The sequence below is a fragment of the Mytilus edulis genome, chromosome 1 (assembly GCF_963676685.1).
Source record: "Mytilus edulis chromosome 1, xbMytEdul2.2, whole genome shotgun sequence".
NCBI lineage: Eukaryota > Metazoa > Mollusca > Bivalvia > Mytilida > Mytilidae > Mytilus > Mytilus edulis.
In genome coordinates, this window is record NC_092344.1 from 105,755,802 (window position 1) to 105,779,440 (window position 23,639).

Below are 23,639 nucleotides of genomic sequence, written 5' to 3' on the forward strand. Positions count from 1 at the left end.
GGTCAATGTTAAATTTTTCTGGTTAAGTTTGTTTCTACAAAGTATAAGCAATAGGTCAACTAATATTTGTGTATTGAATGATTTTAAGGTGTACATGTAGTTCCGGTTGAGATTTTCTGACCCATTGCTCATTTTCTTGGTTCATTTTAAGATTATGTGATACTTGTAGGAAAGCATTATATTTAAGAATATCAACATAAAATCAAATAAATCAGTAAAGAAGGTGCGACATTTCAGCAAAAATTAATTGACAATGGATGGTAATCACGTATTAATCTCCTGACACTACTGAACAGTTAAAGTGTACGGATTGATTTTGTTTGTATTTCTTTGTTATTTAGACATGTCATACATTTTGCTAACCGACACTTTCATGATTAGGGAAACTATAAATAGTGGTAAATTCAGATAGAATAAAAGCCACCTGCCAGTCTACATCCACTAAAATTGTGAGACTATTCCTTGTTTCAATATATTACTTTAAAGAACGATTTTTTTTATTTATAAAAAAGAAGATGTGGTATGATTGCCTGTGAGACAACTATCCACAAGAGACCAAAATTACACAGACATTAACAACTATAGGTCACCGTACGGCCTTCAACAATGAGCAAAGCCCATACCACTTAGTCAGCTATAAAAGGCCCCAATATGACAATGTAAAACAATTCAAACGAGAAAACTAACGGCCTTATTTGTATAAAAAAAAAAAAAAAAAAAAAAAAAAATGAACGAAAAACAAATATGTAACACATAAACAAACGACATATTAACATTCGTTTGTTTTAAAAGTTGCACATTCTCAACAAGATCGTTTCAATAGTTCTAAGTATTGCTAAAATCAATATGTTTTTTATTTTTAAAAAGATGTTGATCGCGAAATATGGAAAATGAATAAAGATATAGTATAATGTTCGCCAGTTGAATTATTTTGGATCCTGGGCTTCTAGTTATTTTATTTATAGAAATGAACAAACATAAATATACTTTTTTTCTTCTTTCAGAAACTTAAAAAGCAACACCTTAAGGAAACAAAAACAGCATCATTGACTGAAAATATAAGCAAAAATAAATACAAAAATGTATTTCCGTGTATGTAAATTATTTCAATTATATTTATGAAAAGACTTAATTTTGAAACATACTTCAAAGTGCTTCAAATACCATCAATCATTTCGTCTTAATCTGACAACACACGCATTATAAACATATTAAGAGTGATTGACAGAAAAGGATACCTATGAACATTAAACACATTTTTCAAATAATTTTCAGAAAATCAGGATAATTTTAAAGTAATAGGATAAAAAAAAATATAGAAAATAATGATTCCTTCCCATTAGTAATTTTTGTTTACACATAAGGTATTGAAATCCAGCTCCAACCTAATCCTGAATTATATATTTTTTTTTAATAATTTACCTGTTACGTTGATACAGTTCGTGGTTCTGTTGTGCTGTGTATGTGTACTGTCCTAGGTTGTTTTACTTGTTCATTTTCATTCTGAGCCAAGGTTCCGTGTTGAAGGCCGTACCTTGAATTATAATTGTTTTCTTTTATAAATTGTTATTTGGATGGATAGTTTTCGCATTGACACTCATACCACATCTTCCTATACATATTAGCATGTCAAAATGTACTCGTGTATTGTTTATTTCTGTATTTCTCTGACTTGAATGGTCTTGTACCTTAATGTTTTCATTTTAGTGTTCTGTATTTAACATGGCCATAAAAGCGCGAGGTTTAGCTAGCCACAAACCAGGTTCAACCCACTATTTTTTCTAAGTCAGGAAAATGGCAGTTGTTCGTTTCATTGTATTCGTGTTTGCTTTTTGTTGCACTTCAGTGTTTCGTATGTTTCGTTGTTTCCCTCTTAAAGTTGATGTGTTTCACTTGGTTTTAGTTTTTTATATCCGAATTTGATTAATGATCGTCAAATACTACTATGTAGCATTAGATACATGTACAATTTTTATTGGAAATAGAGAAAAGACTTCTTTAGTAACTGCATGCACTCTTTACAAATGTAACATGTAGTTTTGACATTTTTTCCCCATTTGTTTTATGTGTTTAAAGTTTTGATTTTGTCATTTGATAAGTCACTTTCCAATATGAATTTTCTTTTGAGTTCAGTATTTTTGTTGTTTTACTTTTTAATCTGTCTTTTGTGTATTTGTAATTTTTTTATACTTAGTACTGATCTGATGAGCCATGAATATATGTTTAATTTAAGAAGATACAATGTGAATATGTATTTTGTCAAAATGTTATCCCCAAATTGAAAATTTTGACTGGTGTTACCGGAATTGTCAATCATGCATAATGCTCTAACATACTCTCTATTGTTTACAATGCATTATAGTGAGAAACTTTATGAACGTTTTTTTTTCGAAAGCGTCACATGATACAGTAACAATTATTCATATTCAGTGACATATAACACTTTATCTATGATCTTGCACCTTTCATCATCCCCCGCATCCTGTACCACTTTATAATTTGTGTGAAACGTTCGTAGTTTGTGACTCTTTTTTGTATTTTTTCATCTGAAAATATGAGAATAACTTTGGGAAAACACGGACTGCGTCATATTTGCAAAAAAGAGTACATATTTATATCAGCTTCTTCTTCTTTTTGAACCACTAATCATAATTAAATGAAACTTTCTAACAATAATTACGATATTATCTCCAGGCACCTTCTATTATGGTTTTTTGGTCCACTGAAATATTCCTGACTCAATATTGCTAAGAGAAATATCAACGTCAATGTAATGAGTTTTAATCTATTCCATATTTAGATGATGAAACTCGTGTAATACTTGACCTACAACCAGGAAAAGCCGCATCTGACTATATTAATGCATCATTTATAAATGTAAGTATCTTCAAAAAGTATCATCAACACATAACTACAATAATGATGCTGTATGTCTTCACTTCCCTTCGAACACATTCAAAGGATTTAAAATAAAACTTTAATCTAAGAGGAGAAGGGGAATTATGTATCATAATGGCGACCATGCCGTGACCTTCAAATTCATACAATATTTTATTTGATCTCTCTTATTTTCATACTTAATTCGACATTGTGAATTCCATTGAAGTAAACAAAACGTCTGATTCAAGACATAGTACAAAAAAAAATATGTTTGAATGTTAAATGTTATCAGATATGACGGGTTTGACGGTCATGATACATTGTATATCCTATTATTTGTCAAGAAGTCAATGGTTTATAAACATAGTGTCGATATTTTGTTTTACTTCTTGTCACTTTTCAACTGCATAACTTTATGTGTTAGGGATGAATGTCCATAGCGTCTATTTAGATGTTCTTTCTGTACGTATACTGTTTGTGGTGACGAAATCAACTTTAAGCGCTCTGATTGATTGGATGACTTATACATCAGCATGTTTTTATTATTGAAGCTATTTCAGTAATACGTTAAAAAGTTTAACACAGCAAGAAATAATTTTTTTTTTTTTAGATTTTCGAAAGTACTTTAATTTTTTCAGTGGCCTTTTTATCATATGATTTTAAGGCATAAATTTAAAAAAATGCATCTGGCATACATAACTATTATATTCTGATCTGTATGACACAAGCAGAAAAATAATTAATTGAGCTATTTAAAGAAAAGAATTTTCAATTTAGCAAAAGTATTCCGTACAAGCATTAAATTGTCAAGACTGCTTCTTCTTGCTTAGTATTGTATCAATCTTTATTTCAGGGATATGGTCAAGTTAAAAAATACATAGCCGCCCAAGGTAAGTTGATAAAACACATATCAGGATTGTCTCAACATTATATTTGATAACAAATTAAAAAATCATGAATACAAATGGAAAAGAAAGAATATGATGACAAACAACATGATGCACTAATTGAAAATGTCAAGGTCATTACAACAGCGCTTAAACTTGTTTCCCCAAAGTCATAGTATAATCTTGAACAGGAACCAAAAAACATATATCATGGTCGGGTTGTTGTCGCTTTGAGACATTCCCCATTTCCTTTCTCAATTTTATCACATAAGAAAATAAATCAGCTTACTGGTATATGTAAAATGCAAAATAAACAGTATTACGGTATGAAACGTTTGATATCAAAATAAATTTAAGAATTGATTTATTGATTGTTCGTATTCACGTAATTTCCAGCAATCTGTGATATTTCTTTACGGCTAATTATTGTTTGCGAAAAGGTCGTAGTAACTAGACAGAATTACCGACCTTCGATTAGACAACTGGGGTGGTGTTCTCGAAAGTATCTAAGATTCGTCCTAAGTCATAGATAAGACCAATTTTAGGATGGACTTAGGATCAATTTAGGACAGTCTTAAGTTGTGTCTCGAAGCTATCTCAGACGTATCTTATGTTAGGACGTCATAAACATATCCTAAGTCGAAATTTTAAATCGTCAAATTTATTTTTTGATTAAACATTTAATAATGACTAAACCAATTAATAAAATTGTTTAGGAATTTTATAATTACAATTAAAGAATTAAATCCATGATTTTAAATGTAATAATAAAGTTATACCAAAAAGGATTGTAATTTAAACTGGAAAACAACTTGTTTTGAAATGAGAATTGAATTGGTAGTGTAATCGTAAAAACGAAGTTCAAAGTTTAAAATCATGCATTATTTCTTTATATACGAGTCAAAATCGATGGTGCGTTTCATTCCATGTTAATCTTCAGGTAAAAAAAATAAACAAAAAGCGAAATCCAAACTTTATTATGTTAGGATGAAGATAGGATGATCATTAGGTGTCCTAAAGTTAGGACGAAAACTGAGATATATTGTAAATTAAGAGAGCTTCGAGAACACGACTTAGGATAAATATCTGTCATAAGATGGACTTAGGACACGTCCTAGTCCTAAGATGGCTTCGAGAACACCACCCCTGGACATGTTAATATCTTTGGATTTAGCAGAAAACAATTCCTATTTCTGTAGGGCAAAATGAGGTTTGAAAACGATGGGTAATGTATGCACTATTGATATTTAACGCATACTTTAGGAAATTTTTTCTTTCCATGTGGTTAATCAGGTAAAATTGTATGTATTGTAGGACCATTGGAACCTACTATCAACGATTTTTGGAGGATGATCTGGCAATATGATTGTGGCAAAATTGTTATGTTAACAAATGTGTTTGAACTAGGAAAGGTAAAGTGTGTTTAAGGAAATGCATTTTAAGATTGATCATTTGAAATAGTTTTGGATAGAAAAGTAACATTATCTTTTAACAAATGCTTTTTAGATTATGGTTTTGCATTTCTTTATGTATTCATTATATCTTCATTTTTTTTTTAAATTTTCCTTTCATATAAATAAATTTTAATAAAGAACAAAGCGGCTTTAATTGTGACAACTAATAATACTGTAAATCGAAAATAGAATTAAAAACATGTTTTGGTTTGTCAATTTATTTCAGCAAAAATGTAAACAGTATTGGCCTGATCCCGAAACTAAAACAAAAAAATACGGATCAATTGAAATTGTGTTGATTGATGAAGATGTCTACTCGGATTTTACTATTAGAACACTGAAGATAGTAAAGGTAGTATATATGTTGAAAAATACTGTGATTAAATAAAGGAGAACATCTTTTATTAAATCACCAAAATAGTACTTAACGACCTTATATGAAATATCTATCAACTACTTCCGATTATTATCGTATAACTGTTTAAAACGTTATCGAATGCCAAAGCGCACTTTACAAAATCTAAAAAACTACATGTCAACGTTACGCTTTCAATGAAATTAATGTCGGTCACAAATGTTTAAATATATTTGTGTCGTACAAAAATTAGCATAAAACACTTAGAAAATATTAAGTCGTATGAATATTCTATAGTTTAATATATTCTAAATCCATACAATTGACATTTTTGAATTAAAACATTTGTCTACAATGGACATTTTTCTACGTGGAAGTATATGACAAAAAGATAATAACATAATATTTTCCATATCAGATGAATTATCAGCCCTCGGTCAACAACCCTTGAACCTACGGCTCATGTGCTGATATTATGACATCGGGATGATAATACATTAGAAAACTTCCTTAATGATCTGATAGTATCATATCACTCTCTACATTCTTCTGAAACACTGTATTACCCAAATTGCATTGTTAACAAAAGTTATAAAATACAAAAATATACAAGGAAAATGTCATAGCAGTAAATACGTTTTACGGTGAATATGGTAATAATCTGAAAAATTATATTAAACCCATGAAAAGTCATCATTAATGCGTTGCTATAAAGGATTGTTTTTCAAGAAGGCATACATATGACTAAGTTCAGCATACTTATCATATGTCGACAATATGCGTACCGTGTTTGCAATTTTAAAGTTCATTCTTGAACAAAATATGATGGGTAAGCAGGGAAAAAAATCTGTTTCCTGATATATCCATAAAAATTCTAACAGTGAGCACTTTCAAACCATTTACACTTTATACCATACGTGGGATAAACAGACGATGAAAAGGACGCACGGATAAGTATAAAGCATTCATATTCCAAACAATTTCTCGACGTTGAATAAAATGCTGTAAATTCGTTTTTGTCAAATAGCTTTCGTGGATTCATCATCATGAACGCTCAAAACTTGAAATCTGGGATATATATATATATAAAAAAAAGTAAAATCACAAAAATACTGAACTCCGAGGGAAATTCAAAACAGAAAGTCCCCAACCAATGACAAAATCAAATTTTAAAACACATCAAACGAATGGACAACAAATGTCATATTTCTGACTTAGTACAGGCATTTTCAAGTGTAGAAATGGTGGATTGAACCTGGTTATATAGCGCCAAACTACTCACATGTATTACAGTTGCAACAAATTCCATTGTATTTACAACGATGCGTGAACAAAACAGACATAATAGGTAACATTGTCAAAATATGGGTACATCAGTCATCACTGTGTCACATTCTTGTGTTATAAATACATAAAAAGCGATAAAAATATAAACAACTACATGTATGCTTTACAGAGTGATGACCTTAGTTTCGAAATTTGTTTATATTTACCAATGAAAAACATAAGAAACGAATGTTATAAATCTTGTCAGTTGCGAAGCACGGACTAACAAAGTGAAGGTTTAAGGTATACAACGCAATAGTATTTCTATTACTGTATCAAGTAACCGTCTTATATGTAAATCTTAACAACGCATTTTTTGTTTAATTTACAGGAAAACCATAGCAAAACTGTGAAACAATTTCATTTTACTGCTTGGCCTGATAAAGATGTCCCTAAGTATGCATCATCAATAGTTCACTTCCGACATAAGGTGTTCTCATCCAAGGTGTCACCAAAAGGACCAATCATTATTCACTGCAGGTGGGTTACAGTTTAGGCTAAGAGAGAAGGATATGAAATCTGAATACGAGGCGCATGCACTGTATATGAAAGAATATACGTTTTACGAAAGTTTATATAGAAAAAAAAACCCTGCTCATTTGAACCAAAAAATTATAAACCTGTATTCAAATTTTTATTATTTTCCCTTCAAAATTCACCTCCTGAAGACAAAATTAACATCAGAAGGATTTGACTCTTCCATGGTTTTCTTTAATCGATCAAGACTTTGCAAGGTTCAGGGAAACCCCTAATGGTAGGCCAATGACTTTTGGTATGAATAAGAGTTAACTAGCAGTTGTATCGAGCAGTAGCTAGAAAAAGAAAATAACTATTTAAATGGTGTGCATCTGGAGCGTGTTTTTCCTGAATACTTGATAATCCATATGACCAAACGGGAACAAAAAATATCAGCCAAATTCACCTAAGGATTTTAAAGCATGAGAAAAATTTACTGAATAATTTCTTAATTACAAACTGATATATCACGAAAGGTATGCTGGAAATCATGCCAGTACCCAAGCATTGAAAATTGAGCTGATAACTTCTTATCAAAAACAAATATAATAAATTTACATAAAATGGTAAAGAGGCATGGTATTTTAGCTTCAATTCATCCTCTTTTTCCTAATTGCGAGAAATTATGCTTAGTAATTACAACCAATATTTCCTGGACATAAAAACATATAGATATTTTCTCTTTACTTTTTGCCGGTTTAATTAAAAAAAAAAATGGATTTTTTTTCTCCATGTACGTAAACACTGAGACATTATTAGTTACATAGTGTGCTTTTGACCTAATACGGTATATATGGGGTCAGTAAATTCCATATGGGGTGAGAGCTTCGCTCTCACCCCATATGGAATTTACTGACCCCATATATACCGTATTACGTCACTAGCACACTATGTAACGAATTTATCTTACCGACTATCTTTACGTGTAAAGTTTAGACTTGTGATCTATCAAAATGAGCAAGCCAGTATTCAATACTGTTATCATTAAGAAACTAATTCCATTGATTCTACAAGAACAATAGCCAACAATAGCAACTTGTTAGGTTTAACTGTGTTTAGTGAATTTATTTCAATCTTAATCATCAATTTCTTCGTCTATTGAAACCTTTAAGATTTTTTCTCAGTTTCGTTTTGTTTTTATAAAGAGACGTAACACCACTACTAACCGTGTATGAAATAAGCCCTGCCTCCTTTCTTCCTAATATGGAATATAAAGGGACGTTACTCCACTACTAACCGTGTATGAAATAAGCCCCGCCTCCCGACTAACCTAATATCAAATATACACGGTCTTCACGCAGACGCTTTTAACCAATCACATTCCTAGGAAAATATAGGAGGTAAGATAAACCAATTTAGTGGAAACATTATATGTTGTAAATGAAATAAGTTATTATTTTTATTAACAATGCACTGAACTTTGCATACTGAAGGGAAATATTTGTTATTCGTTTAGTATCTTGTGTTTTGTTATTGTTCTGTTTAATACGTGACATTAATCTACAACATACACATTCAGTGCTGGTATTGGACGAACAGGCACCTTCATTGCCTTGGACTATATTGTGAATGAGGCGAATGAAGTGAAGTATATAGATGTCTTTAAATGTGTAGAAACTCTCAGGAGGCAAAGGGTCAACATGGTACAGACTGCTGTAAGTCGTATACAGTCATTTTATATATAAAAGTATAAATTGTTGTAAATGTTGTTTTATGTATGTTTTGATTTTTTGTCAGATATTCGGAATCCTCTAGATTAACACATGTAGTGCCTATATTATTTTCGCAGTGTGAAATTTACTTATCTTTTTATTCTTACAAATAGTTTGAAAAGCCATTTCAATGTCGCCGACAAAGGCAACGGGAGTATTAAGTGTTACATCTGACTGTCTTGCCGTCTTTCCGTTCACACCATCTGTCTGATTTTCCGTCTGTCTATCTGTCTGTCCGATTTTTGTTTCCGCTGTCGATCTTAAGATTTTCTCATGCAAATTTTATAAAATTCATACACCATTTAAAGATCTAAAACACGCATAGATTGAAATTAGGAAGGGAGTCCCTTACTTCTCTAAAGTTATGCCCCTTATAACTTTGATCATTGCAATGTTGTTCTTTTACTCCCTCTTACTTTAGTCTCATTCAAGTTTCATACACAATGCTTGAATCACCAACAGATAAAGAACGTTTGAACTTGGGTTGTGATTTATGTGTACTTTTAACTTGGAAAATTGCAAACCTTGTTGATTCTCCATATCGGCCAATGCTTAAAAAGTACAGAAACTTAAAATGAAAATATTGTTTGTAATTTTGTTATCTGTTATAAATGTAAACCTTTCTTGGAAGATTCTATTAGCATCTTATTTGACCAAAAACTGTCATACTCCTTTTAGGAGTTGCTGCCTTTAAAACATGATTATTAGTATTATTTGTATATTTGCTATTATCTTTAAGATGTTGATAGAAAAAAAAAACCAATCATTTGTAGGAAAACATCAGTAATTACTTTAATAATGTTGCTGGAATCGTCATAAGGAGTAATTGCCCTTAAAAAATGATATTTTTATATTTTTGTTTTCTTCTTTTTGCGGAAACTATCTTAAGTAGCTTGATAATTTAAACATCAAAACTTATCAGTGGGACAAGATCAACCGATAACTTTACAATGCCAAATTCAACAGTCGTTCCATTATAAGAAAGGAGAAATGGTTGCCTTTCAATGACTCTTTTTACTGAGTTGTGTTTTTTTGTGAAATCTGTATTGTATACAATATTACCATCACAACATGATTTACTTGTAAACCAATGTGCTAAGTGTTTTCAAAGGTACCAGGCTTATAATTTAAAACGCCAGACGCGCGTTTCGTCTTAAATTGACTCGTAACAGTGCAACACTAATAAAAAAAGTTCAGATGTCAAATATTGTTATTTAAATCCTTGTAGTAGTTAATATTCTTCAAAGGCATTTTTTCGACCAATTTCTGTGGGTTTTTTTTAATTGTCGCGGAAAATAAAGTAGAAATCTTAAAACTGTAGACAGTAAAAATCAACAGAACGAAATATACAGATATGTCAATATGGGTGGTATCAACAATCGCCTCCATATATTATGAGTTTATAATTTTTAAAAATGCCTTTTAATCATCGTTCCCCAAAACTATAGTAGATGAAAAGAACCTGTAAAAAGCAAAGGTTATTAAAATGATCTTCAAATCAGTCAAAATGTATGACATCATCAAACCACTCGACAATTTCTAGGAGCTATTGCTCTTGAAGGATGATATATTAATTTGGGGCGTTTTGTCGGTAACTATTTTAAATATTCTTAATATGTTGTAACACATTTGTACAAAACTGACAGGTAATCGATACACACGCATTCGAGACTCTAGTCATTTTGTTTAATGGTGTTACTAATCGTTACTATGCTTCTCCGTTACACAAAATAAAGTGTTTGATAACATAAAAAATATTCCTCATCAACTTCTGATTGACCTTATTTTGATTCATCTTCCTAGCAACACAGGTATTTTCTATGAAGAACAAAACGATGTCAACGTTAAAACAGAAACCAGGAGTTAAAAACATACAAATATTACAAACAACATTCCTCAAAACAATCTAGCGAACGATATCATAAGATCTACACTTACAGAAGATGAATGCTCATACTTTATCATTTTTTGATATTCTTTATTCCCTAGCGTCAGTACGTGTTTCTCCATGAAGCAATATTAGAAGCAGTGATGTGTCCTAATTCTGGAACTCCTTCGAAAGATTTTCCAGATCTATATAAAAAGTTAATGATGCAGGATTCAAGTAGAAAAACAACAAACCTCCAAGTAGAGCATCAGGTATGAGTTAATTTCTGGTTTATTTCTTTGTATTATTATCAATTCTTCAATGACCTTTCTGTAAACTTTGGCTTACCTTTATCTAAATGACGATAGAACACAAGAAAAAAATAAAACAGAAATTCATAGTTTTAACAAAAAAATGCTGAAATTTCAATATACTAGTATATTAATAAATATATTGTCTTTTCCATAGCGTATGAATGCAATGTGCGAAAAACATGAAGACAGTGTATTTGATAAAGGTAAAAATCCTGAAAATAGGACCAAGAATAGAGACAGTACTATACTTCCAGGTATGTAGCTGCTTCATAAATAAATAAACTGTTATCACAGAGATATGTCTCTTTTGTTATTTCGATAATGCAAATGTTGAAATAAAAATAGCAACACTTAAACATGCAAGCTTTGCAAATGTTCAAAGACAATGAACCATGACTGAAGGTACATAGCTAAACAATCTCTATGGAAATGAGACGTGCCAATGCAAATACAACTGCGTATAAAACACCATTGACCAATCATACGTAGTGCCCTTTAAACAAACCTAAACACAAAGTAATACATGTAAACTACGCAAAGTCAATAGACCATGATTCATACGGTGGGGTTAAAAAATAATCCCCATGGAAATGAGATATGCCAATACTAATACAACTGCATGCCAAAAATCTTTGACTTGCCTTAAGTGGTTCACCATATATTAGACCTAATCACAAACTGATACATTGTTGACGCCGCCGCCCTCGCCACCGATGCAGGACACAGCATACCTATGTCTCGGTTTTTGACTCCGTTAAGCTAGACAAAAACCTAAAACAAAGTTAATAATTATTACTACCGACATATTTTTATACAGTGAGCTTATTTTATAAAATAATTTACATAAAGCAAAACTAGATATTAAAGATTTTCATTACGAAGTCAAAGATTCTTGTAACTAAATTACACCTACGTTTTATTTTAATGGCGGTTTATTTATTTGTCTTGTTTTTGTAGTTGAATATGAGATGCCCATCCTGTCAACATTTGTGGAAGGACACAATGAATATATCAATGCCGTATTCCTACCTGTAAGCCAAATATTTGAAATGATTTAAAAAAAATGATACATAGTTTTATTTTATGCGACTGTCATACCAGTACCAAGTTTTATCCACAATTTTCTACATAAGAAAATGTCTGTATCAAATTAAGAATATGATAGTCGTCATTCATTTTTTGGAGCTGTTTGAGCTTTGATTTTGAAACTTGATTAGTAACTTTAGAACTTTTCCCGGAGTTCGGTACTTTTGTTTTACTTTTGGTTATAAAATATAATAATAAATTTGTAATGTCAAATTGCATATGCAAATGTAAAGTTATAAATTATCCAATATGTTTGATAACATTTTTTCCTCCTACACAATTTAAAAAAAAACCGGTTATATTTTCCATGATGTAAAACATAATGTAAACACATTGAATAATGGTAAAGCGTCAAAGAGATATGATCACATACTTCCTACCTCCCTAAAAAAAATCTACTTTCTTTCAAATGAGACGGGTATTTAATGCATTTTATATTAAATTCATTATATGCACAATCAGTGTTGTGGAAATTACTACAGGTCGGTGTTATATGCAGCATTACTTTACTTCTTACTTCTTTTATTCTTTTAAAAGTAAAATAAAAAAACTTCGACGAAAATTTAAACGGATAGTCCCTAACCAAATGGCAAAATCCAAAACTAAAAAAAACCCAAGCGAATGGATAACAACTGTCATATTCCTGACTTGAAACAGACATTTTTTTTAGATGAAAATGGTAGATTGAACCTTGTTTTATAGCTAGCTCATCCTCTCACTTGTATGACAGTCGCATAAAATTCAATTATTTGGACAACAATGTGTGAACAAAACAAACAGACATAAAAGGTAATAATGTCAAAAACAAGGGAACCGATGTAAACAATGTTTTATACTCTCAACCAATGCAAAAAAAAGACCCAAATATAAAAAAAAAAACAAAGAAAGAAAACAAACAAAAAGTACATAAAGAATTATTTTTTTTTTTAGCAAAAAAGACCATTTAAAAAAGTACTATCTCAATAATGCTGATATACACTCCTTGCAAATTGTACAAACACTCAGAAGTGACAAGGGAAATTACTGAACCTAAAACCCTTAATAGCGATAATATGTATAAAAGATTCGAATGATACGAAAAAAAGTTTCAACTCATAAGTCGAAGAGAATCTGAGAACGCAATGGTTAAAAAAAAATTCATCAAATATACTACAGTAGACAAGACATAAGATAGAAAACCAAAGACGAAGCAACACTGAAGGTGTTCTGATGTGCTCTTGAAAGGTAAATAGATCATGCTCCACATGTGGCATCCGTCATGTTGATCGTTTTAGTATCAGAGCAAAACACAATTAATATAATAATCTTTATTCTCATAAACCATAAGGTACAACGGTACAGAGATATACATACATATAGCAATGAAAACAAACTTATATATAATAACAACTTATACACAAACATACATACACACAGGCATACACTAACTATCGTTAAATACACACATACACATATATCAGTATGTACAGAATATACAAAATGGGGGTTATGTTATTGCCTAGAGAACAAATGATTTATTTATTTGGCGTATAAATCTACATAGTTTTTCTAATTTAAACTTGCTAGTACAACTCATTATTTCTTTGAATTTCAAAATATTTGGCCTTTGCCACAATTTTTTATCAATTAGTTTTTTTCTGTTATTTTCAAATAATTTACTTTCCAGAATATAATGTCATACATTTTTTTGAGCTGTATGTGTTCTTTTGATATTAACTAGTTTTGAATTAATATCATAATTAAATCAACAAATGCAATCAATAGGATAAGTTTATTTATATCTATAATTTAATAAAAATAGTTTTCTGTTCTATTTGAAAGGGCTACAAAAATAAGAAAGCATTCATTGTAACACAGCTGCCTCTTGAGCAAACGAAAATAGATCTTTGGAGGCTTGTTTACGACCACAACATACATACAATTGTTATGCTCAACCAAGTTAAAGAAGATACGGTTAGTATTAGAACTTTAAAAAAATTACCTGGCTTATAATTTTGAACTCCGACTCTAATGTGTTTTGTGTAAATATAAAATTTCGGACTTTCGTCATATCTATACATTTTTTATAATGTCCACTTGAATTCATCAAAATATTATTAAACACCACAAATGAATACACGTATGATACATAAGAGTATAAGTTACATCAAAGTCCTGAATTATTTAATAAGACTCTTCTGATTAAAGAAGTTGTTTCAAAACAGAAATATAAAGGTAAATGTTTTTGCATTTCTGATCAAAATGATATGATTCATATTGACGATGAGGTCAGATATTACGATATTTTCTCGTGTGAATATATAATTTTTGAACAACAAATTATTTATGCTATGAAAATTCAAAGATATTTTTTGGTACCTAAAATTGCAAAAAAAAAAACCCAATAAAGTTTGACGTCATAATCAAATTTTCACCAATGAAGAACTGAGATCAAACGAACCATACTTTGAATAATTCAAATTAATCAACAGGTCAGGAGAAGTATAAATCATGTAAAATTGGAGAAATTTCTGTATTGCTTTAGCCAAGTTTCTCAAATTATCAAATCTTGATCAGTATAAATGAAGCTTATTATTGGAAAACAAATGTCTTTTCTAGGAAGCGTATTGGCCGAAAGATCAAGAGACACCAATCCAAATTGGAGCTTTTAAAATAGAACTTACAGCAATGGAATCAAAGCCTTTCTTTAACTGTTTACATCTTACATTTAAGTATAAAACATGGGTATGTAGAAAGAAGCTTCTGTTTGTTATCGATATGAATATAAGATGTGGTTTGATTGGCAATGGGACAGTTTTCCATCAGAGTCCAAACGTAGATGTAAGCACTAAAGTCACTAAGTTGAAGCCATATTGTGTTGTCGGCTATAATTTGCCACAACAAGCTAGTATCCTTCAAATACAAACATGATCAATCCATCCAATTATATAAACACCAAAAAAACATGTATTACCGTTGTGTCTTGTCGGTCAATAGTTCTGCTTTATCCAATAGGAAAAAAATATGCGAATTCATACAAACAAGTATTTTTAATGTTCAATTCAAGTACAAAACGCCATGTAAGTATGTTTTAAACTTTATACTCGAAAAGTCGAGGTCACATTTCAATAATATACTCAAAATTTTAATACTTTTTTGTCATGTTGTAAATTGCACATCGTAAGTAATTAAATAGGCATGTGTATCGTACTTGATATAAACTTAGTTTTCGTATAGCACACAGCAGTTTTCTTTACTTTCAGGATGAAAGGTCGTTGGTGATGTATCAAGCAAATTTTTGGGATGACAATGCTGTACTTCCAGATTCAAAAGAGGATTTGTTTAATTTATTGTTTGAAGTTGAGAATAAATCTAATAATGGTGACGATAGTCCGATCCTTGTTCACTGTCTGTACGTAAAATATTTGCTAGAAATAAAACCTTTAATCAAGTTGTTTATAACACACTTATACCCAGGAAAAAATACATTTAAACTAAAATAGATAAATGAAAGTTAAAATTAGAATGAGACGGATGATATGCTTGGTATTTCTATTTTTCTTTAATGTTTATTGTCATGAACCGTTATTAATATAAATTTTGGAGGCATATTTGCAAATGGTTTCGGTTAAAAAACACACAGCTCTATAATACACATTCAAAAATAAAATTTACTCGTTTATCTAGATCTGTGGGTCACATTTCAAAATGTAGACATTCATTATATGTGAAATATAACCTGATTGACCTCACTTCAAGAAGGCATACAATTCATTTTCGATCTTCAATCCAAATGTCTCAAATGGGATCAAATGATCAAGAGACACCAATCCAAATTTGAACTTTTAAAATAGAACTAACAGCAATGGAATCAAAGCCTTTCTGTAACTGTTTACATTTTACCTTTAAGTATAAAACCTGGGTATGTAGAAATAAGCAAATAAGATAAATGTTTAGATCAGACAAATTTCCAAGTAGCTAAAGATATAAGTCCAGTATAGTTATCAATGTTAAATACTTCATCTGAGTACAAAAATAGTCCACCAATAGGGTACAAAACTAGTAAAGATTGAAATACCTACTGTGAAAATAAATATAGCATTATAAACATTTCTGCGTCTGAATCGTTTACACCTTTTTGTTTTTTTAAGTCTATGATTCATAGGTAACTTGACTATTAATGACCTGACTAGTGGTGAGCTATATGACTAAAAAATAAAATCACAAAAATACTGAACTCCAAGGAAAATTCAAAACGAAAAGTCCCTAAACTAAAGGGACTTATATAACACAGCTTAAGTTCAACTTTGTTTGAGGGAGTTGGAAACTTAGTTTCTTTATCCATCAAACTCAATAAATGTATTCGTTTTTAAATGTCTACATTCTGATGATATCATAATCTTTTGCATAGCTTTCTATGTGTTTCTCTGAAGCAAGGAATTTGTATTCACCATTCTAATTTTTGCAGATACACTGTTTGTTTAATAAAAGATTTTTAAAATGAAAATAAAAAAAAACGATCTAAAATATATATTTCGTTAAAAAGGAAAGATTAAATCTCACGTAAACATAGATGGTCAGGCAGCAAAGGAATATGTGGTGTGATTATGATAGCATTATTATGCCGAAATAAGCTCCATTCAAGAAGTTCAACGCCCTAATACAAATATGTAAGACAACATTAAAAAATAAAAACTGAATTTGACAAAGACATGTTTAATTTATATCAACTATAAATCTGTGATGTAAATTTAACATTAAATTTTTTTATCTCAGTTTTAATTGTTCTCAATTATATTTTATAGAAATGGTTGTGACAAAAGTGGACTTTACTGTGTTTTGGCGACAGTGCTAGAACGATTGAGAATAGAACAAGATATTGATATTCAGCACATCATCAAACAAACGAGGAATAGAAGACCAGAGATTATCTTAAACTATGTAGGTACAAAGTAAAATTACAAAAATACTGAACTCATCGGAAAGTCCATAATCACATGGCAAAATCAAATGACAAAACACTTCAAAAACGAATGGACAAGAACTGTCATGTTCCTGGCTTGGTACAGGGGTTTTCAAATGTAGAAAATGGTGGGTTAAACTTGGCCTGGTTTTATAGCGCTAATCCTCTCACTTTGTACGACAGTCTCATCAAATTCCGTTATATTTACAATGATGCATACAAATTATTTTTATACGATAAATGTATATCATCAACATTGTACTGAAAATATCCACTCTTGTTTTAATTGAATATTTTGAAAAAGTTTATTTATATTCACAGTGCTAAATGTTACATTTTTTTAACTTACAACTTGTCTTTATAAATATTTGTCATTTTATACATGTTTCTGTATCGAAATAAAACAATTACATTTTTGTACTGTCTTGTTCTTGTAAAATTGAGCTTTTCTGAATTTTAAAATGTCAATAAAACCACAAATGTTTCCCCACCAAATGACAATAGTTATATATTATTTATTATAAATGAAACATATACATAAGGAAATTAATATGGAAAAATGGTATGCTATCCCAATAAGGCAACCACTATTCACCAAGTTCAAATGAAAGGAATTTTAGCAATAATAGGCAACTCCACGTCCTTTTTCAAAGAAAAAAAAAAAACATACCGTATAGTCGCCTATCATGGCCCCGACATTAAAACATGAAACAGTACAATTTATAAACAAACAATTTTGCAAAAAAAATATAACGGACATGAACCAATGACAATCACTGAACTTCAAGCTCTTTACGATCAAACATAAAATGTTACGGGATTGAAGATGACTAACGGCACGTTACCTCTCACCTGGGACAATGGTGTGACAGAAAAACATAAAAACAAATAGGACACAAAAAATACAGATTTGAGTGTACTCACAGTTGCAGACAGTGAGTTCAAAGCGAAAATTACTATTTAAACATGTAACAGACTTCAATATCAATCAGTACACTTCAATCATTCAAAGGAATTGACAGTCAGAGAAATACATGAGCTTTTGCAATGCCAAAAATAAAAAGTATCGACAGGTTGCAATATCGTGAAAGTGCATATGTCACAACACAATAAGATTTCGTATGGTTTTGAATTACAGATTATTTTAATATGGGAATCTGTGAAACAGGATTAATTTTGTGTATACATGTATATATATTTGGGAAAATGTTTTTAATTTTTTTTTATAATAAAATGATAACTTTTTTAACAAAAGATAAGTCTTACTTAAAGAATATAAAATAATAGATCATAAACGTTATTCTCACTCACTTATGACATTAATTTAAACTGAAGGAACAAAAACACTACTTGAATAACAATTCAACAAATTAGACTGGTCAGATAGACATTTATATTGGTCGCTTAGAATAATATATTTACTTTAATTTTTCAGGAACAGTTCCGGTTTATTTACGATGCTGTTTTAGAATACTTGAAACAGTTTGAATTGTATTCAAATTTCCAGTAACAATGGAACAATTCTTCAAAAGATAAAATCTTTCATTATATATGCCCATTATATATACGTACGAAATTATAATCCTGGTACCTTTGATAACTATTTACACCACTGGGTTAATGCCACTGCTGGTGGACGTTTCACCAACCCAGTAGTCAGCACTTCGGTGTTGACATGAATATCAGTTACTATGTGGTCATTTTTTTTTTTTTATAAATTTCCTGTTAACAAAACTTTAAGGATTTTCTTATCCCAGGAATAGATTACCTTAGCCGTATTTGGCTCAACTTTGTGGAAATTTGGATCCTAAATGCTCTTCAACTTTGTATTTGTTTGGCTTTACAACTATTTTGATATGAGCGTCACTGATGAGTCTTAAAACAAACTATTTTCCATTCTAAATTTTAGTTTTATAATTCATTCCAACTGTTTTGTGCTTTTTATCAATATGTTATATTAACATATAAACATTTACCATCTTATGTCACGTATAAAAGTATGCATATTTAATAGACTTTTAATTACGAAACTGTTAAGTGCAATATTCCGAAATTAATGGTGTAGAGGACAATGTCCATTGTAGTGAAAATATTAAAAAAAAAAAATTCTCGCTGCATGCATATTGTCAGTGGGAAAGGATTTCATACTGTGATTTATGCACTACATCATGTAGTTTTTTTTTTTTTTTTTTTTTTTTATTGTTTAGAGCATCATCAATGTCTTTATCTATAATTCAAAACAATATTAAAATGTTCCTTGTGATTTTTTGTATAGTTTCTTTTTATGCATTGAAAAAATTCATGTCAACTTGTACTGTTTACGGTGCTTTTGTATAACATCTTCTATCAGCAACAGATATGAAGTTTAGGATGGCATGGTTTATCATTAGGTTAAGTATTTTGTACTCACTTTCACAAACTGCAAACAGTCTTAAATATGATAACTGTTGTTTGTTTTGTTTGATTGTGTTATCTTAAATATCGTTATTATTGAGGTAAAAACTTTTTCTGTACTTTTGTATGAATTGTATGTTCTTAAGTTTTATTTGTCTAGATAATTGTTATTTATTCAGTGCGTTTTTTGTTACCACTTATAAAGTTATTATAGAGCTTTTCAGTTTTTCTGTACTGGTTTTATTGTAAAATTGTTTTTTTTATACGTTTTGTTAATTAACAGTAACTGCTCGATATAAAGTATTCTTGTATAATATTTTAACTTGATACATTTGATCTTAATAGTTGATTTTTGAGCCAAAGAAAAAATTGCAACATGATCCCCTCGGAACTAATATGCATTGAGTAAATAAAAAGGTTCATCCTTCAAATACTTTATTACAATAGAATGGCCAGAAAGCATATATATATAATAACAAATTTTGTGATTGAACTAACAACCTTATGGTTTACATTATCTTGGAAGAAAGTTTTTGAAAAGATTGAGGAGATATATGATTTTTTTAAAAGAGAGGCGGAAAAAACCATGCATACATGTATCTGAATAGCTTGAATACAGGCTGACAACGCGGTGACAAAAAACTACAAACACTACAAATGAAAAACTAAACACTGAAAAACTCAAACCCCGCTAAAATACCGGGGGTGATCTCAGGTGCTCCGGTTTCTAAGTCGTTAAGGATCTAATACTTGCATGCAGTTAAAAGGCACCATGCAAACAAATACAATTTCTAATTTTTCACCAAAAACATTAATTTCTTGTTGTGGAGTGGGTGCTTAGAATACAAATAATCATCTGGTAAATTTCTCTAGTTTCCCTCTTGTTGGGAGGGACGGCGAACAGTGTTTTACTTTCACTGAGTAATACATATTAATTTGAGTGTTATTTTAGATTGCGTCCCTCCTATAATGTCTACTAAAAAGATTGTTCTTTTATCGTATTGTCCGTTAATATTCTTGTAAATAATTAGTTGTCAGCATTTTTTGTTTACAACTTTTTTACTTTTTCGGCATTAAATCGACTAAAACTGTCAGTAAGAGGTTGAGAGGTCTACAATCGTAATATGAAGATGAAGTTGTTAAAACAATTTAGATTTGTTATAGCTGTCTTTACATGATTAAAAACCCAAATTATATCGCAAATTTAAATGACGTATAGAGAACTAGCGTATTTATTACATATTTCTTGTTTTATTGCATAATTCATTTTTATGGCACCTCATATCACAGAAAGTGTTGTTTTGATTTATTGTTCTTGGCTTTATAAATTTATTTGTGTTTGTTATCACATACATCTTGTTGAAAATTTCATTTCTTATCCCTTTTCAACATCATCGATTAAGAATCACCAACTGTATCAACTTTACATCGTCTCCAAATAATACAATAGAAAAAGAAGGAAATGTGGTATTTACAACTATCTACCAGAGTTCAAATGAAGTGGATGTAAGCAATTGTAGGCCTTGAACAATTAAAAAAACTTAATGGTGTATACTAGTAGTTGGCTTTATGAGTCCCTGTCATAAAAAAGGTTAAACAACTAGTATTCAAACTAGAAAACTTATTTATCATAAAACAGTTTACGGAATGAGACTACTATAAATTAAGGACAACCAGTGAACTACAGGCTACTGAATTGGGACAGGTACATAGAGAATGTTGTGTTGTCAAACATCACGGTGGGTATGGTTGTCCTGCGAGAGAACGTTCTGTGCTGGTGATTTGGTCCTGTCAGGTGCTGGTGGGTCCTGATTCTGTGCTGGTGGGTTTGTTTACATTGTATCAGAACGGCAATAAAACGACTGTTTTGTTGCTTAATTTTTCTCTGATGCGTCATAAGTACCATGCAAAGTATATTACAATAATATTATATTGCAAAAGTCGTGCAAGTTCGTTAACGGAATTGTCCTGACGCTGTGCTGGTGATAAGAAAAACGGTCCTGGTTCTGTGCTCCTATGTCCTGGTTCTGTGCCTTTATATTTTAGTTAAAAGTGGCATATATTCAAGATCATTGATGCTGTATTGTTAATCATTTGACTAATTAACTGTTGTCTGCTTTTTTGAAATTGACATTGTTGTGAATCTGTTTACTGTTATTATGAGAGAAAAAATACCCCTATTTTTTTTTTATTTATTTTTTTAAATTGACTGTAATCTTATTTATTGGCCTGTTAATGGAACCCTTATTGCCCCCTTTTAAGATAAGAAAATATGTTTACGATTTTCGGGATTACGATCATTTTGCAAGATCACCAAAATACGTTGTAATTTATACAATACTTATATAAAGTAGATAATGTGGTAAGTTTGTTGTCAATGGACAAATTCCCATAAGAAACCAAAGGAAGTATGTGTTAACAACCATACGTCACCTTCAACAATAACCCATAAAATAAAAATGTAAAAGGTTTTGCATAAAAATGGAGAGCAAAATTATAGAACAAAGGACTTTCTGAGCATTTGAATCATATGTCTTTAGCAGCTTAAACACATTTGTTTGTGAACAATTTAGTGCTGACTATAAGAATGACAATAGTATTGCGGGTTTGTTTGTTTGTTTGTTTTTTTGTTTTTTTTGGGGGGGGGGGGGGGGGATAAGTTAGAACGAGGTTACAGTGAAAATTTTAAGCTTGGAATAGTTTCCCGTAAGATTTAAAAGTTGTATTTTAAAAGAAAAATGTATCTTATAGCTATTAAGAATCACTTGCTGTGTACATCTGTAAGATTTTTTCAACATATTTTTTTTGTCTGAACGGTTATCAGGTTTTTTTTTTCTTCGAAAGTTCGATAGAACACTAAAAAAAATCACTATTTAATGAAAGGGCAGACTAGATATGTCAATTTGAAAAATTAAAATATCTCGTAGCTTCATACTACCAATTGAGTATAAAACAAGTATATATAAGTTTAAAAAAGAAATTCTTAGATTAAACACCTACATTTAACTTTAAAAGGTCATAACAGTTTAAAACAATACAAATCTACACACACAAAAACTGGCTTAATTTCAACTGGTTATCAACCCGAATCGCTATAAGATCATATATAAGCTCACCTGTGTCGAGTGGTCGTGTGAGGTTCATGTATTGTCTTGGCTTTCGCAATTACAAAAAGGTCTTTTCTGACATTACTTGACCAAATGTTACCAAATGATTTTTCAAGAGTGAATCTAGGAAAAACAATACTCATCAACAAACATGACCACTGTCTGTTAAAATGTATTCGAGTTTTTAGTTACAGCCGATTCCATTGAGTATGTAGGCAAATATAGTATCTTTGGTTAGCTTGCTTGTTAGCTAAACCGTGAAGTCACTGTTAGGTAAGGTATACTACCCTCCTTTCGAAGTAGCCTGGTCCTACAGACAGAAAGATGTGTCATTTGTCGGACTAATCTACTCTTAAAGTAGGATAGTTTACATAACCTAACAATGATTTTTCTGTTCAGCAAGCAAGATAACCAAAGATATTCCCTTTGTCTACACACTCATTGAAATAGGCTTTAATATTGCAAAAGTTCAAGCAATTAGGGCAAAACTTACCGAGTAAAAAAATCAAAAGGCCAATGTCTATCTACCTTGCACATTTAAAAAAAAAATTCAGGTCAGATAACGAAACTGGGTCCAGCAACATTTATAAGCAATTTTAAAAGATTTTGACCCTCACAGTTTCCATTCACCACAAATATTCTCGTTACAACGAATCATTTTAAATACAAAAATACCAGTTGCAGCCTTTTGTTTATCTATTAATATATATATATGTATACGGATAAACTTTAAGTTATGAAAAGCAGCAGGGTCACCAGGGTGAGGAGTCCATGTCATCTGAAATAAATGCTAAGCATA

At 30.5% G+C, this 23,639-nt stretch overlaps 1 protein-coding gene and 1 long non-coding RNA gene across 12 annotated transcripts in view; both read left to right on the plus strand.

Annotated features, from left to right (window-relative positions):
• Positions 1-19,602, plus strand: part of LOC139516917 (receptor-type tyrosine-protein phosphatase alpha-like) — a 104,874-nt gene extending 85,272 nt beyond the window's left edge. For all 10 annotated transcript variants that reach the window (XM_071307400.1, XM_071307371.1, XM_071307360.1 and 7 more), the window contains 15 exons: positions 1,005-1,092; positions 2,801-2,877; positions 3,734-3,770; positions 5,082-5,179; positions 5,448-5,573; positions 7,234-7,382; positions 8,938-9,073; positions 11,120-11,269; positions 11,466-11,565; positions 12,269-12,342; positions 14,219-14,350; positions 14,996-15,121; positions 15,640-15,788; positions 17,182-17,317; positions 18,775-19,602. In XM_071307400.1, the coding sequence (XP_071163501.1) occupies positions 1,005-1,092; positions 2,801-2,877; positions 3,734-3,770; positions 5,082-5,179; positions 5,448-5,573; positions 7,234-7,382; positions 8,938-9,073; positions 11,120-11,269; positions 11,466-11,565; positions 12,269-12,342; positions 14,219-14,350; positions 14,996-15,121; positions 15,640-15,788; positions 17,182-17,317; positions 18,775-18,849 (1,653 nt within the window). In that variant the 3' untranslated portion in view covers positions 18,850-19,602. The remainder of the gene's footprint in view (positions 1-1,004; positions 1,093-2,800; positions 2,878-3,733; positions 3,771-5,081; positions 5,180-5,447; positions 5,574-7,233; positions 7,383-8,937; positions 9,074-11,119; positions 11,270-11,465; positions 11,566-12,268; positions 12,343-14,218; positions 14,351-14,995; positions 15,122-15,639; positions 15,789-17,181; positions 17,318-18,774) is intronic.
• LOC139517135 (uncharacterized) overlaps positions 1-23,639 on the plus strand; it is a 560,758-nt gene that overhangs the window by 458,727 nt on the left and 78,392 nt on the right. The window lies entirely within an intron of this gene.